Genomic DNA, 23340 nt, shown 5'->3' on the forward strand with positions numbered 1-23340 from the left:
AGTTACAGATTCAGTTCCCAGTTAAGTCTCAGATTTGCATGTGCAGTTGCAAGGGTTATTTGACCTCCGCACCTCAGTTTGGGAGAGGGAGAGAAGAAAAAAAAGACGACAGTAATTCTTAAAAAAGAGAAGTGTTGGAAAGATACATGCACTGCATGAATTATGAACCACTTGTACTACTGTGGTCAGGGATCCAGACAGACCTATGGATTCATAAAATCTTCTAGCCCATGACTGCCTCACTCAGGAAGCACAGATTCTGGGTAAGGGAAAAACTTCAAGTCCTCTTCCTCAACCAAAGTCATCATTTTGGTTTGCAACTTCTCTCAACCAAGACCCGCTTTCATTTGGATTAGGCAGCAGAAGAGCAAACCTGTAAGGCACAGCATAGCTAGGGTTCAAGAGGAATGATAGCTATTGTCCCTAACATACCAGTGATGACAATTCTAGCATCTAGCTATCTCAGCCAGCCAGTCCACGTAAAAATTCAAAACAAGGATGACAGGAAAAAAAAGCCCCACAGACAGTACTGAGGTCACCAGAATGAACAAAACCTAAAGCCCTAGTGTGGTGAAAATGTACAGGACTGCCAGGTCAGGCTTCCTAGGGTCCTCCCTTCTTCCCCTGCCTGCCTTTTCAGCTGTGCCAGTGCAAGTGCTTCCAGGGATGTGTCATAAACTGCAGAAGAGAAGTGATCCATGTTTAAAATTATGCAAAGGGGGGGAAAAAAAAAAGTTATTTTTCAGTTGGGTCAACTTTCCAACCCTGGCTAACAGGCAGTCCCTTGATACAACCCAACAGAAAAGGCAATGGGAAAAACAGGAATGAGTAGGAGGACCAACATATCCAGGTGCTCCTGCTGAAGAATCCTCCAGGGACACTTCTGAACAAGAATTCAGTAGCTGCACAAGTGTGGCAAGCACTTTTACTATGCCGTTATCTTTACCAGCTACATCTTTTTTAACCCTTAGCATTACATTAGTCTCAACATTTCTTCACATATTCATTTACCACAATAGAACAGGCTTTGTGTCTGTCTGGGAACTGCGACCACATTTTTACGGTGATAACAGACACCGAGTCTGTATAACGATGCTGAAACATCCAGGGAACCAATATGACTGGAGCAAGCTAAACACCACCTTGACTAACACTGACTTTGCTAGCTGAGGACTCAGTTCAGCTTCTGTTGAGGTAGATGATCCACTCCAAAAGCCATAAAAAACAGAGAAAAATTATCCCAGTAGCAAACTATCCTACCTTTGTATCAAAGCAACAGACTCAACTGGTTATTTCTTCCCTCTCCCAGTCAAAAAAAAACCCAACCAAAAAAAGTGAGGAATTGAAGTAATTTGTGACAGTCAGTACTCCATGCAATTTCATTTGCATATAAAACCTAAAAGTATATCGTAATTAGCAAAATGAACAAACTGTCACAAAAATAAAGAATGTTTCACTCTTTAAAAATATGAGCGTTTTACTGTCGATTCAATTCATTGATGTGATTAATGAGAATGGGAAGAAATTCAACAGTAAAGTCTGCAAAGTTGTGTATCCAAGGTAAAAATACATATATGAACTGGGAGATCAGTCAGAAAAAACTAAGGAGAATAAAGGGATCTGGCTTACCAGATGTTTGCAGTATCACTGCAGGGTGCCAAAGTGATATAGCCATGAAAAACAAAACCATGAAGACACAGGAGATCACCTTCCCCCAAAGACAAGGAGACAAACAAAACAAAATCCTAAACCCCACCTCACTGAATACTACATACTCTTTGAAATGCAAAAAAGGTCCAAAATGTTGGTCTTGACAGCTTACATGTCTCTCTCAACCACTGGATTTTTGACTCTGATAAACACTTACGGAGAAATTACACAGACAAAATGGGAGGCAATGTAGGTGTTGCTTTCATCCGCTAGTATGTGAAGCATGGAATGGAACAAAAAGTCTTTCTTGAACTGCTCTGGTTTTATAATTACATTACTGGGAATAAGCTGTAGTAAACTTAAAATTGGCTAGGTCAAGCAGATAGCTAGAGGGAATTGGAATGTACTCATTAAATAAACAAAAAAATCACAACATGCTTAAATAAATAAATAATTTAAAAAAATTAAAAAGGACAAAATGTAGGAAGAACAGGCTGCCTTCCCGAAATGATCCCTAGACACTCAAGGTGTTTGGGCTATCATCTAGGGAACTAATGATCAATAGGATTTTGTTTGGATAATATGGCACTGATTGCCTATACCTTGTGCTTGTTCAGTTACCCTGACAGATAGGCTGTAGGTACCCTCCTCTCTCCTGAATGGAAAGGGTCCTACCTAAATTCCTTACTGGTGGTAACAAAGAAGAAAAAGAAATATTTAAGCTAAAAAATAATGTTAGTATAAGAACAGCTGAGTAAAAGCTGTACCTGAACAAACTCTGACTAGAAATTGAGAAAAACAAATCCAATTCTGGAAAGCTTTCCAAACAGAGGATAAAGGGTAACAGATACCTAGCCATTTCAAGAGGGACCTGAATAAATTTATGAAAGATTATTATATTGTTTCCTATCGTGGTAAGAAATTAAGACTTGCTCCTGTAGGAGGTTTCTTCTAGTCCTCCATTCCTTTGCAAAATCTTTTGATAATGCTGCATTTAAGAGTGGCTATGTATGCCTACAGATTAATGGACAAAATACTGAAAAACTTTGTATCTTTAATACTGTATTTTAGTCTTGCTTATAGACCAAAAAATGGGGAGGGGGACTTTGCCTTTGTTTAAATGAAAGACATTGGCACCTATTCACAACTAGTGTTTCAAAGGAGTCATTTCAGCATAAAATTTGAAGATGTTAGCTCTTTAGTACCATTCTTCATATTTTCTCATCCTCTTCTTCGTCCAAATCTTAGCATTTAGAAATCAGTTTAAATACAGCTGTAGCTTTATTATACTCTGAATTTTTGATCCTGTATTTATTTCATAAATATACACACACCACACCAATGCACACACACACCAAAATGCTACCCTCTCCTAATTCAACTGCTTTGTGCACTTTAGTATAGTTTTAGAAGCAGTGAAATTTAAAATGGCTTCTGACATTGCATATTCTAGCATTTCTTTTTACCCACTTAAAATGCCCAGTAAACTGCTGAACCAGAAAATAAGTGACCATGTAATTCAGATAGTGGGATCATTTTGTCCTCTCATGTAATGCTGCTAGTTTTGACTCAGAAAACTCTATTGCAAGACTGTTTATTTTGGCATCTGTTTATTTCAGTGCAATGTAGTCAAAGAGGCCATATAAATAATTTTCATAGTCCCACTCTACTGATGAGCACTCAGACTTCCCTCTTGTTAAAAACAATAAATTGACCTTTGATTTAGGGAAAAAACCACCACATTCTATACAGTACATGAGAAAAGAAGCTACATTATTGTAGAAGTGGTTCTATGCAGCGTGAACTGAAACAAACTCAAAAGTGACCTTCCTGACTGTGCCCTTTTCAGTGCAATATTTTTCTGAATGCAGTATTTATGTCTTCTGTTCATTTATTTTTATATGACTTCTAATGTTAATCTTCTGAAACCATTTTTAAGGTGAATTACTTTTTATATCAGAATCTATGTGGTGTTGCTGTAGCATATCCAGTGATCATAGAGATCACTTGTTTGACAAGCCTAAAACAATATCTTATGATCGGCCTGGTATTGAACTTGTTCTCCTGATGTGAATTTCAAGGCTTCTAAATAAATGGCAATATTGGATTAAAATACATGAATATTAGGAAATTTATTATCAAACCCAGTGCTCACATCAGTACTCTTCTTCAAAATGCATAGCTTTTTATCTCTTAAAATGGGATAGAAACATGATTCAGTTTGAAAACTTTTACCTTACAACCTAAGGCCACACAGTGAAAACAATTACAAAAGATGTCTAAGTTCATTTGCCACGCTTGAAAAAGCTGTAATTTTTCATTTTTCTTGCTGTAGCTTCAACTAGTTTATCACTGTGCAGTTACCACACATGATCATATACCTCACAAAAACCCCAACCCTAAAATTACCTGCAATATGCAAATTTTTTAAAAATTGTAATTCGTGTTGCTTTTTTTCTAGCAAGCTGAGGCTAACATTTTGTCAGCCATCACAGATACGCTTTGGACACACTGCTAATGTATTTTTCACAAGGTATTCAGTAATACAAGCATTAGGTATTCGGGGGGCCACAGGCTGAAAATTTCAAAATTCCGATAATGAAGTAAATGTATTTCTGAGGCCCATATAGAGTGTAGAAGCAACAATTCAAAACATTACACAACATATTTTAAAGTTCTATATGCCTCAGGAGAATTTAGCAACAAACATGCCTGCAATAAGTATAATAGAGAGAGCAACAAGCATATCAAAATAAACAGAAGAAAACACAGCTTTTAAGATGAACACTAGAGAAAGGACTCAACTACCAGTGATCAGTAGTAAAGCTTTTTTCCTTATGTAGGAACAATGTCCAGTTTCACTTGCCAAAGGCCAATTTCCATTTTAACTGCTTCAAAGCTTTCTACTCTGAACAATAAAATGTGCCAACTAATTAGAACCAGACCCATCTTACCAGGACGAAATCAGTCCGAGGTTACTGAAACTTCCTGAAATGTTATTCTACATCCTACTTCATATGCCACAATCTGCCCTGACACTTTAAAATAATAACAACAAAGCTGTTCCAAGTCTGTTTCACATTGCCTAGAAAGATTTAAGCCCACTGGGAAATACAACATTCAAGCATTTCATTGCTGCTCCCCCCCCCCCCCCCAAAAAAACCAACTCAAACCTAGCATCAATCCAAAAATCTATATAGTCTAAATGGATTTGTGCAATATATAGGCTTCCTTCTTCTGGAAGGGGTATTGGCTCAAATTAATAAATACATTTAATACATTTCAGGTTGGCACAAAAAATGAATGTGTTATTTGCTCTTTTCAGTGGAGTGGGGGGAAAACAAACTGTTCTATTTTTATCAAATTTAATTGGGGGAGGGCAAAAAAGCAGGAAGGCAGAAACTGAGTAACTGAACATCCCAAAGATGATTTTGGCACCTTTTACAGAAACAAAGGGTATGGGGAAAAACAGGGCAGTAGCAGCATAAATAGAGTCCCCAGACTCTAGTGGTTAGATGTTCATTAAACATATTTTCTGTCAAACTTACAGCAGAAGTCTGTGTCTTTATCTTATGTAAGTATCCTTACACCAGTGCCTTATTTCTTTGTGGCCCAGAAAATAATTATTTATCTGTAGAGGAACGGAAAAATAGCCATACTGGGTCAGATCAACACTCCATTTAACCTGATATCCTCTATCAGTAGTGGCCAACAGCAGATGTTTAGGGCAGCAAGCAAAGAAAAGCACATACACATCCATCTCCCAGTTTCCAGCAATCAGTTTAAAAAGAAAAGACGGAGACATTCTCAACCAGAAACACTACATAGCCCAACAGGCTATTCTCAAGAGAAACAAGAAGCCCAAGTTTTCTAACTCCAGACAAGGGAAAGAAAAAAAACCTAAACTTGACTTCTCGCAGCTCCGTATGAGTGTGACAGCCTACTGCGGGAAGTAATGAGGGAGGAAGGGGAAGGAGTCAGCCATCATCTTTGCTCTATTTTTTATTTAAAACAGTTGAAAGTCTCTAATACATTCCTTTCTTCTTATCTGCAGCAGCTTCATTTTAGAAACGCTAAAATTAACTGTTTCACATTTTGGGTTATTTAGATGGGGGTTTTGCTGAAAGTATTCATAGAATTGGATCTGAATTTGTGAAAAGTGTAAGGTAACCTTTTTTTTTTTTTTTTTTTTTTTTTTTTAAATAAAGAGTCCATTGGAACAACAACAACAACAACAAAAATGCTTGGAAGTACTGCTGAAGCAGTTACAAAATTTTGGGAAATAAATTGTCAAGTAATTTGAAAAATAATCTTGGAGACAGGAAACTAAGTGTTCTTCCCCATACTGCATATCTAACTGACAAAGATACAAATAAAATATTAACATACTGACTTTAGATCCAATATAAACAATTATCTTAACCGTTATAACTTTAAAACAAAAATCTAATCTCACTCTCAATTTTAGCAATTTGCATTAACATATCGGCTACTCAACAGCCATAAATCCTTCCGTACTTCACCCATTCCAGTATTTCAGAGTAAGTAATAATGCCAGAGGCTGCTGCAGATGCTGAACACGAATAGGAATGTCCTTCCCAAAAATAAAAGGATGCACAAAGAATCTTGGTCAGTTAGTAAGGAAAAGAGAAGTGATCAAATAACTACGGTAGAGACAGCAGAGCAAGAATCAGCTCTTGTGCCTTACTGGACTGGTCTTGTTTAAAAAGTAGCAGTACCAAGTTTTGAAGTCTTACCCAGCAAGCACAATCATTTGGCTTTTCTGGTGTATCTTTACAGGCAATCTGATACTTGCTGTAATTAATCCTCTGTGACTCAAAAGATCAGAGATATCCACAGACATTCTATCTCAGTTTGTTATTTTTCTATTAGAAATGAACCATCTACACTGCTGGCCTCAATCCACCTTTCTGTTACAGAAGGTGGTAAAAAGCTTCCTACATTATGTTATTCCCCTCCAAAACCGTCTTTCCATTCTCCTACTGTTATGTCATTTCCTCCCTCCATGTATTAGTTTCTTCTCTAAATCCTCTCCAGTTTCCTTCCACTGATCACCTGGAACATTCAGGGAGGGACTGATACAAAGGGTAGAAAAAACCTTCACAGGCGTAGTCTGGGGCAAGGCATTCCAGCCTCTGAACGTATTCTAGAAGAATAATAGTTTTTAAAACTTTAGCTTTGGGTAATTACTTTATTTGGAGTGTGCATGTGAAGAAATGTTCCAGAACATTATATTATATAGTAGCTATGACAGTTAATTTGTATAAATAAGCTCTTAGGCATAAGACTTGTCTACTTAAAGAGACTGTGAAGGTACAGAGACAGACATGTGATAAAAACGATAGGGTTTATGGCAGAATTGTCTCTGCAAAGTCCCTTTCCTCAAAAGCATTATTTCTCCAGCATCTGGGTTTGTCGTTCTTGTGGGCTCAATGCCAAGGCAATCTGTTTGAACAAGCACTGGTCTATCTGGCAGAAAAACGTAGTAAACATTTTGGCTCTAAACTATCGTGCATACAGCTAAGGGTAAGCATAGTGGAAAGAGGTAATACAGCTGCTTTGGGAAATTAATACTTGTAAGTAAAAGGTAATCCTGTTGCAAAGGTAAAAGATGGGAAAATTTGACACTCCTCAATGTTGTCTACAAAAACCACAATTGAGCATGACGACTTTGTACAATGACTTCATTTTTTATTAAAACAAAGAAGCGATGCCTAAAACTCAGAATTCTTTAACAAACCACTTCTATCAACAAAGAGAAACCCCAAATCAAGAGGTTCAGAACCTACAAAATCTTACATCATTAATACATGTCACTACATGGTACTGTTGCACACTGAACAAAAAAGGTGCTGTATTTGTGTATTAATCATTCAATTTCCACACACTTCCCTCACTACATTAAGTTGGAAATGCAACAGATACTTAAGCAGGGGGGTGGGGGGTGGGCCCAGACACCAAGCATTTTTGTACAATAAAACCTCTTGCCTAAGAGAAAAGAACAGAGGCCGCTTATGTTAACTATTTCTCCAGAACACATCCAACTCCTGCATTAACCAACTTTTATACTGAGAAATATATTTTCCTTCTCTTTTCATAATTTCACCACCAACATTGCAGCTATCTGCTTTCAAAGACAAGATGACTGGACTTCACATACAGATCTCATAAGCAACATAATAGACTTGATGCACTTCCTCTTTATGGTGGCTCATTTTTAAACAAAAGGTGTTTAAATAAAACTCCCTTATTTATTATTTAATTGTTGTTTAATTTTTCAGTTGCACTAGCCAATTCCTGATATCCATATCCATGTATTTAGTATTACATGCTTCAACATGCTAAGATATATCACTATGTAAAACAAAGTAACATAGATAACAAGATAAAGTTCCAGTGAGGACTGTCTTGAACAGCCAAGTAAACTTTACCACCCCTTTACCCGTGTCAAAATTCTCTGGTCCTCAGCCTGCAAGAGACTTTTCTCTAGCTTCACGTTTTTGCATTTCTGTCTGCTGTCAGCATCCATCAAAGCCCTTCATGGTTTGGAGCCCAGCTGTTGGAAGAGGCTGATCCTCACCCTGCACCACTCAACAGCATTTACGATGAGCTAGCCTGATGGGATTTTCCTTTTGCAGATTTCTCAATTCAGTACTCTTTTCCCTAGTATTAAGTCCTTTTATACACCATCAGAGCCAACGAGAATTAATCTTTGCAGAACATAATGCCCTTTTATTCTGCATATGACAAGCTTTTTAACTAGAGAATTTTGTTATTTATGGGAGTACTCAACAAGCAAAACACTTTCCAGATGCTCAAAAGTTCCTGTATCAATAGTCTAATTTGGTTTTAGTAGTCTTGAAACCCTGTACTTGAAATGGGCAGATATCCCAGTTGCAATCTCTATAAAATGATGAAAAACTAAATAGTAAGTTTTCCCTATATATGATGCACTTACTTTACCCTGAAAATGAAAAGCTTTGTGGTGTGTGCACATATCAACTGGATGCCATAGACTGACCTATCCCTCCCCATCCAGCACTCCTTTGACTTTTTCTTCATTTATCTTCTTTATTTATCCAATAATTCTAGGGACCAGACATTAACTGTATTGGCTTTGTGTGGCAAGGTTTTGGTAGCGGGGGGGGTTACAGGGGTGGCTTCTGTAAGAAGCTGCTGGAAGTTTCCCCTGTGTCCAACAGAGCCAATGCCAGCCGGCTCTGAGACGGACCTGCTGCTGGCCCAGGCCGAGCCAATCAGCAATAGTGGTAACGCCTCTGTGATAACATCTTCAAGAAGGAAAAAAAAGTTGGGACAGACAGAAACAGCAGCCAGAGAGAGGAGTGAGAACATGTAAGAGAAACAACCCTGCAGACCCCCAGGTGAGTGAAGAAGGAGGGGGAGGAGGTGCTCCAGGCGCCGGAGCAGAGATTCCCCTGCAGCCCATGGGGAAGACCATGGTGAGGCAGGCTGTCCCCCTGCAGTCCATGGAGGTCCACGGTGGAGCAGATCTCCACCAGCAGCCCATGGAGGACCCCACGCCGGAGCAGGTGGGTGCCCGAAGGAGGCTGTGACCCTGTGGGAAGCCCGCGCTGGAGCAGGCTCCTCGCAGGACCTGCGGATCTGTGGAGACAGGAGCCCATGGAGCAGGTCTTCTGGCAGGACTTGTGACCCTGTGAGGGACCCACGCTGGAGCAGTGTGCTCCTGAAGGACTACACACCATGGAAAGGACGCATGCTGGAGTAGTTCGTGAAGAACTGCAGCCCGTGGGAAGGACCCACGTTGGAGAAGTTTGTGGAGGACTGTCTCCCGTGGGAGGGACCCCACACTGGAGCAGGGGAAGAGCGTGATGAGTCCTCCCTCTGAGGAAGATGAAGCGGCAGAAAATAACGTGTGATGAACTGACCGTAAACCCCATTCCCCGTCCCCCTGTGCCGCTGCGGGGGTTGGTAGAGAATCCGGGAGTGAAGTTGTGCCCGGGAAGAAGGGAGGGGTGGAGGGAAGGTATTCTGAGATTTGGTTGTATTTCTCATTACCCTACTCTGGTTGATTTGTAATAAATTGAGTTAATTTTCCCCAAGCTGAGTCTGTTTTGCCCGTGACGGTAATTGGTGAGTGATCTCTCCTGTCCTTATCTTGACACACAAGCTCTTTGTTATATTTTTCTCTCTCCTGTCCAGCTGAGGAGGGGGAGTGATAGAACGGCTTTGGTGGGTACCTGGCGTCCAGCCAGGGTCAACCCACCACATTAACCAAGAAAAGAAAAGAGTCTACAGCAATGTAGCACAATCAAACCTCAATCTTAACAGGCCTCTGAGAACTTCTTAACAGAAATAAATAATAAAATCTGTATTGCAAACATCTTTGGCAGAGATATATATGAGGGGGCCATTCTGAAAGGGAATAAGAGGCACACAAACTTTTATCTAGTTCATGATACACCTGGAACTTTTAGGACACCATACTCCCACAACAAAGAATGGCAGGTAACTAGAGGGGACTCCAGAAGAGACAAAGACAAATCACCTCAAATGTACCAAGTATTCCTAGGGAAACACTGAACCAGCTGTCAAAATTAGGATAAGCAGAGGTAAAGCAATACATTAGACATCACCTCTCTATTGTTAGGGTAGAAGTTTATGAAAGGCATCAATCTATAACACTGGTGGCATATTCATTACTACAGCTTAGTTTTCTTCAGTTGAGAGTTGTTTCCTTTTACAATTTAATACATTTTGTATAGTTAACCTTTCTGTTTCATTCGCCAGTTCTTACATGAAAGCCCACTGTCAAATGATAAAACTCATTTTCTCTTGAAACACTGTAAAATTATTTGTATTCTATAGCAGCTTCCAGACTTCAGCCTGTGATTTTCACTCCAACCTCTCTATAATTCAGAATACCATGTTCAAAAAAATCTCTGCATGGTCTCTCAGCATTAAAACTTTTTTCCCCATTAAAGTAACTGCATGACAGCATAATTAACAGCAGCTAATGCAAATATAAGATTAACCAACTTATGGCCATCAAACATTTGATAACATCAGTATCTTCCTCTTGTGGTTAAATGGAAAAAAGAAATTGCACTAATTTCATTTTGTTGATGCTTTGTCATGCTGTAGCTATTGGTAAAGAGCTTGAGTTCTTGTATAAATGAATAAACATAATATTCTATTAATTTCCATTTGGGAATTTTTAAATGAAAGAATGCATCCAAACTGTCATATATTGTCATTCATTTTAGGTGCCCAACTAGAGAAATCTCAAGACACTATTACAGTCTTGAAAACAATGATCTTAAATTCTGCTGGAATTTCAACAGCCTAAAGTATAACTGAAATTAACAGTTCAGGCACTCCTGTCATGAAGGTCAGCTTCCTATAAGTGTAAGTGAATCTTAAGTCACGCAATTATTAGTGTACCAAAGAGCAGATATAAAATACCCATTTACATCATATTTGATGTAAAACTAAAAGCTTTCCCCCCAGGGTGACCTTTGCCAAAGTAATTAGGGAGTTCATGCACATAGAAGATACCTACAAAATGGAGTAAACAGTACTTCCTATACCACTGAGCATTAGGAAGATAAATTTGTACACAGCTGCTACCTAAGACAAAACACTGAACAACTTCTGTATTTAAAATTGAAGCAGTTTAGAACAGAGAAGCAGGTCCAGGCCTATGAGCACTTTTGTTGTGTTCTTAAAAGAAATAGGAAAGAGCTACTGAATCAACTGACTGAAACTGAAGAGACAAATGCCTGAATCTATATGTAACCAAGCACCACATGTCCTTGCACGATCACCACATCCATATGGCTTGGGGGACAGGGAAGGCAGTGGCAAACCCTACTACTCCATCCCTAGCACAGAGAAGACTGACTGAAGATACTTACATGAAAAGCTTGTCATCCACAACCAGAGCAGTTAAGCAACAGAAGAGAATGAACTAAGCAAAAGAATGAAAGAAACCAAACAAAAAGCAGCTTACAAAAGATTTACTACTTCATTGCTTCTTCAATGCTACTCTCTTCAGCGCCGCTAGCATCTAGTCTACATGGAGCTCAAAGTGTAGGAGGACTCTGCTGGTTATTTTTTCTGTTGTTGTGTAACATACACCTACAGGTCTGGAAAACAAACAAATGATTAAAAACATGTGCCTTGCAAGACTCTATACTGCATGTTTTGCATGTGACAACAGAGCAGGGGCTCTGTTTTTGCATGTGCTAAGGAAATTTCCACTCCTATTGCTATAGCCAAACAGTAATCCTGTTTGATTGAAGGGGCTTAAAATGATTAGTAAATGCATTTATTTCTAAGTTGACTTCCCTAGAATACAGTCTAAGTTTCCATGAAATTGCATATCCTAGGAAAGAAATCTTTCACTAACAAAGAACAGAAACCATAAAACATGAGAAAATAATCCGTATGAATGTTCACATCACTCCACTCCTTTTTTCCCTTCCTATATGCCTTCTAAATGTAGGACAAAGCTTTCAGGAACACAAAAGTAATTTGTTCGGCTCTAATCACTTCAGCTGTTTTGATGTATCTACACACATACTTAGCATAATGCCTAGACAGAATTATAGATTTCAGACTAGAACTACATTGATAATCTGATCTTTAATCAGGGATAGCTGAGGGGTCCACAAACAGCAGATGGTTCTATATAGCATACTGCTCCAAGTCAATGAAGAGCAGAGTTTCAGCCTTCCCTCACAATTCTCTATTTCTTCTTGGTTTAACAAGTCAGATGCTAGAATTTATACTGCAGGTTCTTTCATGTTAACTTTTACAGCCACCTCTTAAAGAATATACTCCAAAGAAACACACTTCATTGCACAATGTCACTTCCATAGTAAATATTTCTGTGAAACAGAGTTCCCACATACTAAGAGCAAATTTTTCAAATTCTGTCCAACACCTACTCACTTGAAAACAAAGCCTGCTACTCTAGATGAGAAGTACTGAATCACACTACCCAAGCTTATTTCCTGCAAAGCAGCATTGCTCACAAGAAAAAAGCTATGCAGTTACAGTGCTGTATCTCAGCTCCTCCATCAATAAATTCTCCCCCATAAGGTAAATTATTCTCTCTTTCCAAATAAAATTGAGATATATGTAACAGCTAATAAAGTCTGCATAATACTTAGTACTATGTCCCATTTTCTGGATATATAACATGCAGAACTCTTCTTCCACTCTCCTAAAGTACAGGGTAGGATGTAGCTATGACACTACCATTATCCACCTTCCTCCATCACTATCCCTTCCCTATATCCCTGCCTGCCTCCTTACTGTACTGATCCTTTTCACATTAGCCCTCCCTGCACATTCTCCGCCTGGCGTTTTCATCCTACTTCCTGCATAAACACTGCCGCACTCCCCCTTCCTTTGCAGTTCCTGTCAATTCTGATTCCTCTGAACTTCCTTAGACTTTTGATGCATTTCCTTATCCCCTCCTTAATGCTTCTGCCTACTTGCCAATTCCTGACCCTCCACTCTTCATATGCTATCACAGTACTTCTGCCTCTGGATGACTCTCTCAACTCCCAGTTTGTCTTTAATTCAGATTCCGTTTTCTTGCTCTTCACTTTTGACTGATCCTCATATTACCTCTTAGACACTTCAACTGTCTATTACTTTCTGAGTCTTACTTTTTCTTGTGTTCCCATTTTTTGCTGTTTCCTAGCCAAATTTACTCCTCCACTTAATCGCTACACTGATGTAAACTTCATGAAAGAAGTCTGGATTTAGTCCAAATAAAAGAACAACTGCATACAGTAAGCATTTTGCATACAGAAGAGCTGGAGCTTTGTGCTAACAAACATGAGACTGTGTGGGGAAAAGGCCAGGAAAAAAAGAGAAACAATCCTACCATCAGCTTGCAATAAAATCAATAGTTACGAGCACCAAACTTCTGTTTGTCCCATAACTTGATATACATTTTCTAGCTGGGTTGGGGGGGGGGGGGGGGGGGGGCAGAATCTGCCTCCATTAAAATGGACCAAAGCAGAGATTTTAACTTTTCATGAAACCCGGGTGAAATCACCCTCTACAGCTTTACAAGTATGATTCTCAGTAATTCTGTTTTTCCGTAAGAAATTGCCAGCACTGATGCAAGAGTAAAAAGGAGCCACATAAACTCTCCTGATGTGAAGTTCTTGCACATCTAACTATGCTACAACTTAAAAAATGAAAGCAAATGGGAAAGCACCATCTTCTTGCAGAGCAGTGACAGCTGCTGTAAATACTTGTTTACAGTATTTTTCAAGCATTTCTGGAAGCAGGAATGGGAACTGGTTACTTTGCTAGCCTGCCACTCATCCAGGGATACTTGCAATCTTTGAGTAGAACATATCTCCTCCTTGATTTAACAGTCATGGTCTGCATTTCTGCATCCATTGCAATCATTTTTACTAGCTGTAAATACTTCTCCTTTTCTCTCCATCCCTGCTTTTTTAACCCTCTGTGCTTTAATCACATATCATCCTATTCTTTACAGGATTTGTTAGCAGTGTTTGCTAGTCATCATCCTAGTTCTTTCCGAATCCTGGAAAATAAGTTAACCAGCCCCAACAAACTGAGTGCTTTCAGCTCACGGTTTTGTTTGTTGCTTTGGTTACTTGCATCTCTATTCTTACTATCCATTCTACCTTCTCCCATACTTTGAGCTCAAAAACTGCAGCAGAGCACTCATTTAGATTTGGCGGTACCTACATTATCTTTAATACTACTACATTCTAACTGTGTATTATCCTTTCTTTTTCTCCTCACAATGCTACGTGCTTGAAGAGTGTTTTTGTTTTCTTTACTGCCTGCTGTCATTCCTAAAGAAACTTGACTTTTGCAAATTTGTCTTTTATCTTTACACATACTCTTTAATGAAGAACTTTCTTCTGACTACCTGGCTTTTTCTTCCCATTTTTGACAGGCTCTGCTCATTTGTGACATTCTTCTTGGGGTGTTTCAAGTCTGTAGTTTTTCCCATAATTTTCCCCTTTCTTGGGATACTTCATGAACATTCTTCATGCTTTATTACATAAACTCTTCAGTTCTGCTGACCTCACCAGCTCTCAGTTTAATGACTTTTTCTCTAAATACAATTTTTTCTCATTTTGCCTTGTTTTCGCTTTTAATTTCTTTGTTTTGCTTTTAGTACACAATGAATTGAGCCCCAACTATTCAACAAACACTTCACTTGTTTCCAGTCTGATCAACAACATCCACTTGATTCCTGCCTTTAAATCAGTGATTCTCACCTTAGCTTCTCCTGCTTCTGTCTGTTTCCTTCTGTAAAAGTCAGCATCTTGGCTTGTCATCACAGATGCCTGACCATAATGTGTCTGAAATACAGCTCTTATTTATTCCTCTTGCACTATTCCTCCATGCTTGCAGTGTTAGCAGACAGCCCACTTTACCAGACCATAACCAATGGGTTCTCTTAAACTGAAACCTGTTTATCATCAACCATGTATACACCTTCTCCATAGCATCTCTAAAATACAGCCTTTCACTCTAAGCTAAGGTTTCTACCCATGATCTCATAATTTAATTTTGATTATTGCAACATTCTGGCTTTCACAAATACAGTCTTCCTCAGTCACATCCACTCATGATACTAAACCTTTCAGTTTGTCTTCTATGCAATGAATCCCTCTCCATACTTGTAACAGCACTCTCCTTTGCATTATATGTAAGACAGCGGTCTTTGATTCTAATTCTTATTAGTAGGCAACACCAATCATCTCCTGTTCACTCATGACTCCCTCTCCCTCTGATCAGACTAACTCCAGCCACAAACACCCATTTGTTTTTTTAGAATCACCCCTTCATGTTTTCCTACCAATGCTTAGTTGGTACTTATCTTACCAATAATTACATTTTATAACATCCACAAACTCTTCTGAGCATTACAGATCATTAAACATAGACTGGGAAGGGGAGCAACAGTGGAAGATATCCCCGCAGCTGGAGAAGCTGCAGAAAGATTTCACTCAGAGAACATGTCTTCTTCCGTCTCTAGCAACTTCATGAAGAATATAACATTTATTTAGAGCCAGTGAGGATGGAGGGCAAGTGAAGACTCTTGCTGCTAGCCCATCCTTGACTGACAGTCCAGCTTAGCGCGAAGCCCATCTGAGCCCCAGCCATGGCTCTAGTACCATGGACAGGGCTGGGCCAAGGCTGCTGCAGAAGGGGCAAGGCTAGGGAGTTCCATGAGGTAGGGCAAAGCACCAATAACCTCTGTAGCAAAGGAGTTTCAAGAAATTAGAGAGATAAGGAGACCGAAAACATTGAGAAAGTATCGAGAAGCTTGATACCCAAGACGATAGAGGGAAGCTAATCTAAATTGGGCTAAGCCCAACTTCTCTGGAGCTTCAGGTGCAAAGGTTGTTTGTGGGGAAACGGGGCAGACAGATAGTGTGGGTTAAGAGTGAGGCTCAGAAGCTGGGGAACAGGATTTTAGACAGGGAATGGTCATACATAATATATATATATACTTACATACATGCACGCTGAAGGTGCAAATTATTATAAAAAATAGAAGATTTAAGAGTTGAACTAAAGTGTTTGAGAACCACTACTCTAATGCATATGAATAAAAAGAATCCATTTCACAGTGGTTCAGGTACAAACACAGTACACTAGTCAGGTGCACCAAGTTTTCTTGGATTCCTCCACATGTATTCATCAGCAACGTCCATTTGACATGTGGACTGTAAGTGCTTTGTAGCAGGGATTAGGCTTTTGTCCTGTGACTTTGCCTTTCAGGATGAAGGCCTCACCTTTACCCAGCACTGCTGTATATTATGGTACACAGAGAACAACATGAAGATGAGAAGAGGAAGTGAAGGTGGGTTAAACCTGAGCAGAATTAGCCACTTTCCACATCTACTCTCTTTTAGCATCAGCATGAAGTACACTAAATCCAGATAACATGGTTCTGAGAAATGCAGCAGCACTAGGAAAAAATCAAAAGACAAAAGCCACAGTTAGTAAAATACTTCAGAAATTTACATACTTCCCATTGATCCTCCTACAGGGAATGGGCATTTGGTAATAGGAAGCAAACGCGTCATCAGATGCACCAAGGTAAGGTGCACAGCAATCTACTTATATGATTTGAAATTGTTTTAACCGACTGCACAGCATCTGTACTTTAAAGGTTTTAAGATTTAAATTCTGTATTGTAAAATATGCACAAAGCTCCAGCTGAAGACCTACAGTTTAGCTCCTGTATTTCTGCCACTTCCATCCTCTATATTCCTCTCAAAAAGAAAAAAATTCCCACACTCCTTTTGAAATCATCATGCCACTTGTGTCATAACGACTTTCCCAGAAACCTCTTTGGATGCTGATGACAGAGAATCATGATTCCAGGAAGGAAGCAGAAGTGGAACACAAGAAAAGTTTTAAACAACACATATTTATGGAACTGTATTTAGTAATGAGGCAAGGAAAGTGTGCAAATATGCTCTACCAAAGAGCAGGTTATAGTGGGCACAAAGATATATTTTATTAAAAGGAAATATACAAACAATAGTAGTAAATTTCCCAAAATGCACTACAATATATGACATTTCCTACTGCTTCTCAAAGTATACAAAAACACCTTCATCACATAGCTTTCAAAAGCAAGTCACAATCACCTAGTATGGGAAGACAGAACTCCAGTCCTAAAGACCTAACAAGCAAAAAATACATGATGGGGAAAGTATAAATTTTAAAAACACACATGTGTATACATGTATCCAGTCTCACACTCACCCACCCTACCAAGCTGTTATCACCTCTCACCTGTTAGCTCTGCAGAACCAAAATGGAGGAGAGAGAATTACAGAATTTTAATGTACAAGAGAGAATGAAATTCAGTAAGCATTGATCCCTTACGCCTCTCCAAGCCAGCTGAAAACTGTGGGATTGCCTTAGGTGGCAAGAAGTCGTTACCATTTCTGATACAAAAACTTGCATTATAAGTGACGGTAAGGAAGAAAAGGATTTGATATTGAAATGACATGCTGCATTCCTAGGAGTGGAAATTACAAAAAAAAAAAAAAAAAACCCAAACAAACAAACAACAAAACCCCCCCTTTTAAATTGTAAAATAACAGAATCGTTGAGGCGCAATAATCATGGAATAGGACCTATAGAACAAAGGCAAGTAGAGAACTGAAATTACAAGTTATGGCTTTAATGTTAATTTCACAGATTTTACAGAAGTTCTTGGAGAGCGGCTTTTAAATGGACCTCAGACAATTAAAATCTATTTTTATCCAGAGAACTAAGACTGTCTTTGGTACCACTATACTGTTTCTTTTGGTTGTATGTTTTAAATCTTTCCACCACGTTCGTCCTGTCTACTTCTTACAACACAGTCATCCCAGTAGCAAGCACTACTATGCCGCAGAGGGTGTTCCAGTAACCTATCAAACTTCTCCCAATGTTTCCATTCTCCTCTCTCTATAGGGAAATCTGCGCATGCAGTGAAGTTTTAAGCAGCTGCGGTAAACTTCGCATCTCAAGTTCTGACTTGGAAATGTCTTCAGCACATGAACTGTCTGCTACTCTGTTTACATAGCAGCCTGTACAACAGCCCCCCACCCTTCTTTCTTGGTCCACAAGCACCGGACCACGATAAACAGGTAGAATAAATGGGTAGGATTTTTATGGGCTTCAGTTCCAGCCTTTATTGTAAAACTTAACCCATGCTTCAAAAAAAAGTGGGACACTTGGATTCTAGTCATTAAATCACTCTATAAAATAATTTCTAAAAATCTTTAATGATCACAGCTATTAGGACCACTTTGCAGGCTCTGTTACAGTTTAGGGACTATTTTATTTAATTTATAGCACATAAAACAGAGAATTGTATGTTCTAAGTAATAGCAATACTAAAATCAGATTTTTAAGCGTTCATAGCTTCAGAATGGTCACCACACATTTTTAGGTCCTGGGACCTTTAATAGAAACAGTCAACTAAAAAGACTGCATTTGTCAGACTCGATTACTGATTTCAAGCAACCCCTCCCCCACGCATGTGACTATGCCCTGCGCTCTATCAATTAAAACTTGTTTAATCTTAGTCACTATCATACATGCAAAGATTAAACAGTAACCTGTAACGGCCTGTGATGTATACTGCTCACTTGTAATTTTGTTTTAGCAGAAGCTAAAGATTCCCACCATTTTGCTAAGCAACATCCTAATCTGTGAACAATGCAGAAATTATATGATTCCTTTTCCTTTGAAATCACGTTGTGTTCCACGAGCATGCCTTTCCTAATCCCTTTTCCACGACTGAGAGCAAAGGATCAGATCCTCTTTCTCCAAGTGTTTGAATAGGCACCAGTTCCCAAACTGCAATGCAGGCGCTTCTGGTGATCTCAAGGCCATGACCCTGGGTCTGTAATCAGTCTATACAATCACGTAAAACAGTAAAACTCAAAAGTATTTTCAACTGATACTAAAAATCAATCATATTCTGCAACTGACAGAGGTCAGTTAATCCAAGTTCAGAAAACACTCATTTAAGGCAATACCATTGCCCACAGAGACATATCAGTAAATTATACACTTATAATTGTCCAATATCTTATTGATTTCCTCACTTAACAAGCCTTTTCCACTCCATCACTGAAAGCAAGGCCTCACTAACTAAACTTTTAAGACACGATCAGATACCTGCTAATTAACTAAGACAGAATTACAAAACCGGTAGCCAGCAGTGTTAATGATAAGTGCAAAAGACTTCCCATTGGGATCTGGAAACAGCTATCTGTGTTTGCACAGAGCTGAGCTCAGGCTACTAAGTCACACTAGCCCCCACCTCCTGCGCTTTTGCACTGCCTCCCCCTCTGCCTCTGCTCCCAAGGGAGTGCAAGGCTTGGGAGACTCAAGCTGGCTTCATGCAGGCAGTTGCACAGTCCATTCCAGAACCAGATTTGCTGGGAAAAGCAGTTAAGAGACATCCTCAACGTATGAGTATTAACCAGTTAATTTGTTGATTTAATACATGTATACAATATCCCGGAAAATGAAAACTTAACTGTCTTCTGTTAATAAACTAGCTCTTACAGTCACTTGTTAAAATCAATGCATACACAAAGCCAGCAGTCAGCACGGATTCAACTTACCTATTAACAATTTTGAATAACACATTTCCTAAATCATACACAGCCAGACTTCCTAGTTTTCAGAACTGTACTGTCTACTGCAACAGAGCAGCGCGCACTGGAAACTGATGCTTCACAGTACTTGTGACACTGGAAATACAAAGAATTGTGTATTACCTGTACATTTTTAGACATATTCTTTACCAAATCTTAGTTCATAATAAGCTGATGAACTAATTCTTGCCTAGCCTTTTAGAAAAAAGGTGCTGAGCACTGACTTCTCTATTACACAATTTATAGACAGCTTTTTATCAAAGCATCACATTTAACCTGAAAAACCAGGCACGTCATGCTAAAGGACCTGAGTATTTCCAAACCAAGGAAGTCTAAGTCTGAAAAAAGATTTCACAGTTTTGAAACCATGAAAATTTGTTTGTTGCTCTCAACAAATCACAAAGAAAAAACTTCGGTAGTCATTTCAACACATGCTTTAGGACAGCAGCACAAACAGGCAGCAACTGCTGATATTTTGCCAGAAGTGCTAGATAGATCAATACTATTAAAAGCAGCTATAGCCAGTGCAATCTCTCATCTCCTGCCTTGCAAACTTTAATTAGATCTGTAAGACACTAGGCACATTCTTTATCATCATTATCATAAAAGATAATTTTTGTACCTAAGCTAGCAGACAGTGTCTAATATCTGAAATATGCAGAGATACAAAGATGTAACATACTGATTGAGTTTCTTTAAAAATCAAACAGCAGCTTATCAGAGATGACACGAAAACAAATGCCAAGCAGATTAGGAATCCAGCATATTCAAATTTTTAAATGAATATCATTCTCTTAATGTGAAAAAAAAAGGTTTTCAAGACGCAACTTACTGAGTTAAATCTTTAAAAGACCTTAAGATATGTATGTTACAAATTTCATGGCATCATATATAAATTTTGTATCATGAGACATGAAAATGAAAACCAAAAACTTCTTTGCATGTTTTTTCTGAGAAATTATATCACATTTTTGCAACCACACAGCTTTACAAATTGAGCGTTAGAGAAAGACCAATTTTTGTGAGACCTGTAATAAAAATCTCTAAATCTAGCAAAACTGCTTTTGACCCAAACGCTTACACTAACTTTGATTTTGTGTTAATCAATTATTAAGCAGCTCTACCTTACAACTAAAATCATTCACTATTATAAATATTCTTTAAGAAAAAGTTCTTTTTGATACAGAATTGTTGATCTTAAGTCTATCAGGCTAATAAGGTATAATTAAATCCAGGCATTTAAGTGCAAGCTTGCAGGGAAGAAAATTACCTCAGGAACAAAACAGTAATTCCTTCTGTGCAGATTATTTTGAATTCAACTCCTTGCTTTAGTGGTTTTGGGAACTGGCAAAACAGGAAAATCTTGAAGAGGGTGTTTAAACACCTAACCTGGGTTTTGTTCACTTAAGACACGTTAATAATCCATTGCTAGTGGCATTTGTTTTGTAAGAAGGGACATCAACTACTGACAAGATTCTTTTTGCTGAAGAGGCTCTTTTTAAAATATATGCTTACTGCAAAACAAATCAACTAAACGCACACTGTAAGAACTGATGTAACAGGTAGATGGAGCAAACTAATCTGCATCACAAGTAAGATACCCCCCCCAAGTTACTTCAGAGAAGCTGCTAGGGGAATCAAGATACACAGACGCTTCTCATTTCATTGTGCGTGTATGACTGGGATGTGGAATGTGCTCTCACTGTGTTCAGACCTGTCCCAGATTTCCCTCTGATTTGAAACAGGAGGGAAAAGAGTCTCTCTCTCACTCCCCCCCCCCCCCCCCCCTGCTGGCAGCCACCCTCCGCGGTACGGAGGGCTCTTACCGTCAGGTTCAACGGCACGTTTCAAGTATCTTTAAAGAAAGAAAAACAAACAGGTCTCTTTGAGAGACAAAAGCGGCTCACACGAAGTATCCGCAGCCCAGGCTGTCCAAGAGGAGGCAAAAAAGAGGGGGCTCAGGCTCCCGCGCACCGAAGGGAAGCTGAACCGGCGTCGCTTTGGGGTCGGCGTGTTCTCGCCTCCCCAGGAAGGGCAGGCATCGCCTCACGAGCCTGGAGGAGCGGTTCCTGAGGGAAGGCTACCTTAAAGCATATGCCCGAGCAGGGGGAGGTTAAATTTCTGTATGCGGGGACTGGAAAGAAGATTAAATCCCACCTGTGCCAGGAGGCAGGCAGGCAGACGAACACGCACGGGGGAAAGGACACTCCAACCGCCCGGACCGCCGGGGCTGCCAGGGCCCAAGCCCCACACGGCAGCTGGCGGGGCGGGAAGGAGGCGCGGCGGGGCCGAGGCGGTTCAGGTGTCGCTGTGAAGCAAGGGGCAGAGCCGGGAGGCTGGAGAGTTCAAGTCTCCCTCCAGGTAAGAAGGCAGACGGGCGGAAGCGACCGGCTCGGGGCTCCTCGGACGCCAGGAGGAGAGAGAAACGAGCGCTCGGGCTCCTCTGCCCCCAGGCTGAGAGACGCGGCGGTGGGGGGCGGCCGGAGCCCCTGCCCCGCCGTGCGCTGAGGGGCGAGCTCAGAGCGGGGAGGCGGGCGGAGCGCGAGCCCCGCGGGCCGGGGGGCAGCAGCGCCTCAGCCCTTCCCCCCTCTCCTTTTCTTTCCCCTCTCCACCCGGGCGAGCCCCATTTCCTCTCAGCGGCAGCCGAGGGCGCTCCTCGGGGCCGGGCGGGGAGAGGGAGCGGCAGGAGCCAGCGCCGGTAGCGCCTTGTTCTCTGCTGCTGCTGCTGCTGCTGCCGCTGCCGCCGCGGCGGGCAGCCAGGCCGGAGGGGGCTGCGCAGCCCGCTCCCCGCCCCGCCGCGCCTCCCCTCCCGGGGCTCACCTCCTCGATGGCCGCCACCGTGTTCCTGCACTGGGCCATCCGGGTGGTGAAGTTGGAGGCGGTAGGTGACTTGTAATCCTCATTGGTCTCGGACACGAATTCCGACACGGAGATCTGGTCCGGCATGGCGGGGCGGGGATGAGTGAGGGGAGGGGAGAGGGGAGGGGGGGGGAAAGCAGGCGGCTCCGGGGGGAGGGGAGGGCCCAGGGGGGGCTCCCCCTCACATCGCTCGGCAACGGGCGGCGGCAGCGCCCTCCTCGCAGCCCCGCCGTCTAGAGCGGTGTTGTTCCTCCGCCGCCACACAAGGAAATTCCCCGCACCCACACTCCCTCCTCCTCCTCCTCCTCCCCGCGCGGTCACGCAGCACCGGGGGCCGGGCACACGCCCATCGGCGGGCCGGGGGGAGGCGGCGGCGGGAGCTGCCTCCGCACCCCGCCCTCCCTCTGGCTTTCTCCCTCACACACACACACAAGGGCGGAGGCAGGCCGAGGCGCGGCCGCATGACGCCCCCCCCCTTCAGTCTCCACACACTCGGAGGAGACCTGCCGGCAGGCACTCGCCCCCCGGCGCCCGCCCTGAGAAGATGGCGGCTCCCGCCCTCCTTCCCGACCCCCGCCGGGGAAAGAGGAGCGGGCTGAGGTGGGGGGGGAACAGCGCGGCTCTAACGGCAGGCACC

The 23340-nt window shown here is 41.1% G+C and overlaps 1 protein-coding gene across 12 annotated transcripts in view; it reads right to left on the reverse strand.

Annotated features, from left to right (window-relative positions):
• Positions 1-22989, reverse strand: part of ASAP2 (ArfGAP with SH3 domain, ankyrin repeat and PH domain 2) — a 94267-nt gene extending 71278 nt beyond the window's left edge. For 4 of the 12 annotated variants that reach the window (XM_030037001.1, XM_030036999.1, XM_030037000.2 and 1 more), the window contains exon 1: positions 22665-22987. In XM_030037001.1, coding sequence (XP_029892861.1) covers positions 22665-22790 — 126 coding nt within the window. In that variant the 5' untranslated portion in view covers positions 22791-22987. Of the gene's footprint in view, positions 1-11567; positions 11669-22664 lie in introns of those variants that run through there. The other 8 variants (XM_030037004.2, XM_030037003.2, XM_030036998.1 and 5 more) reach the window with 5 other exon arrangements.
• Positions 22990-23340: the final 351 nt, after the last annotated feature.

Source organism: Aquila chrysaetos, chromosome 15, assembly GCF_900496995.4.
Source record: "Aquila chrysaetos chrysaetos chromosome 15, bAquChr1.4, whole genome shotgun sequence".
Taxonomy (NCBI): domain Eukaryota; kingdom Metazoa; phylum Chordata; class Aves; order Accipitriformes; family Accipitridae; genus Aquila; species Aquila chrysaetos.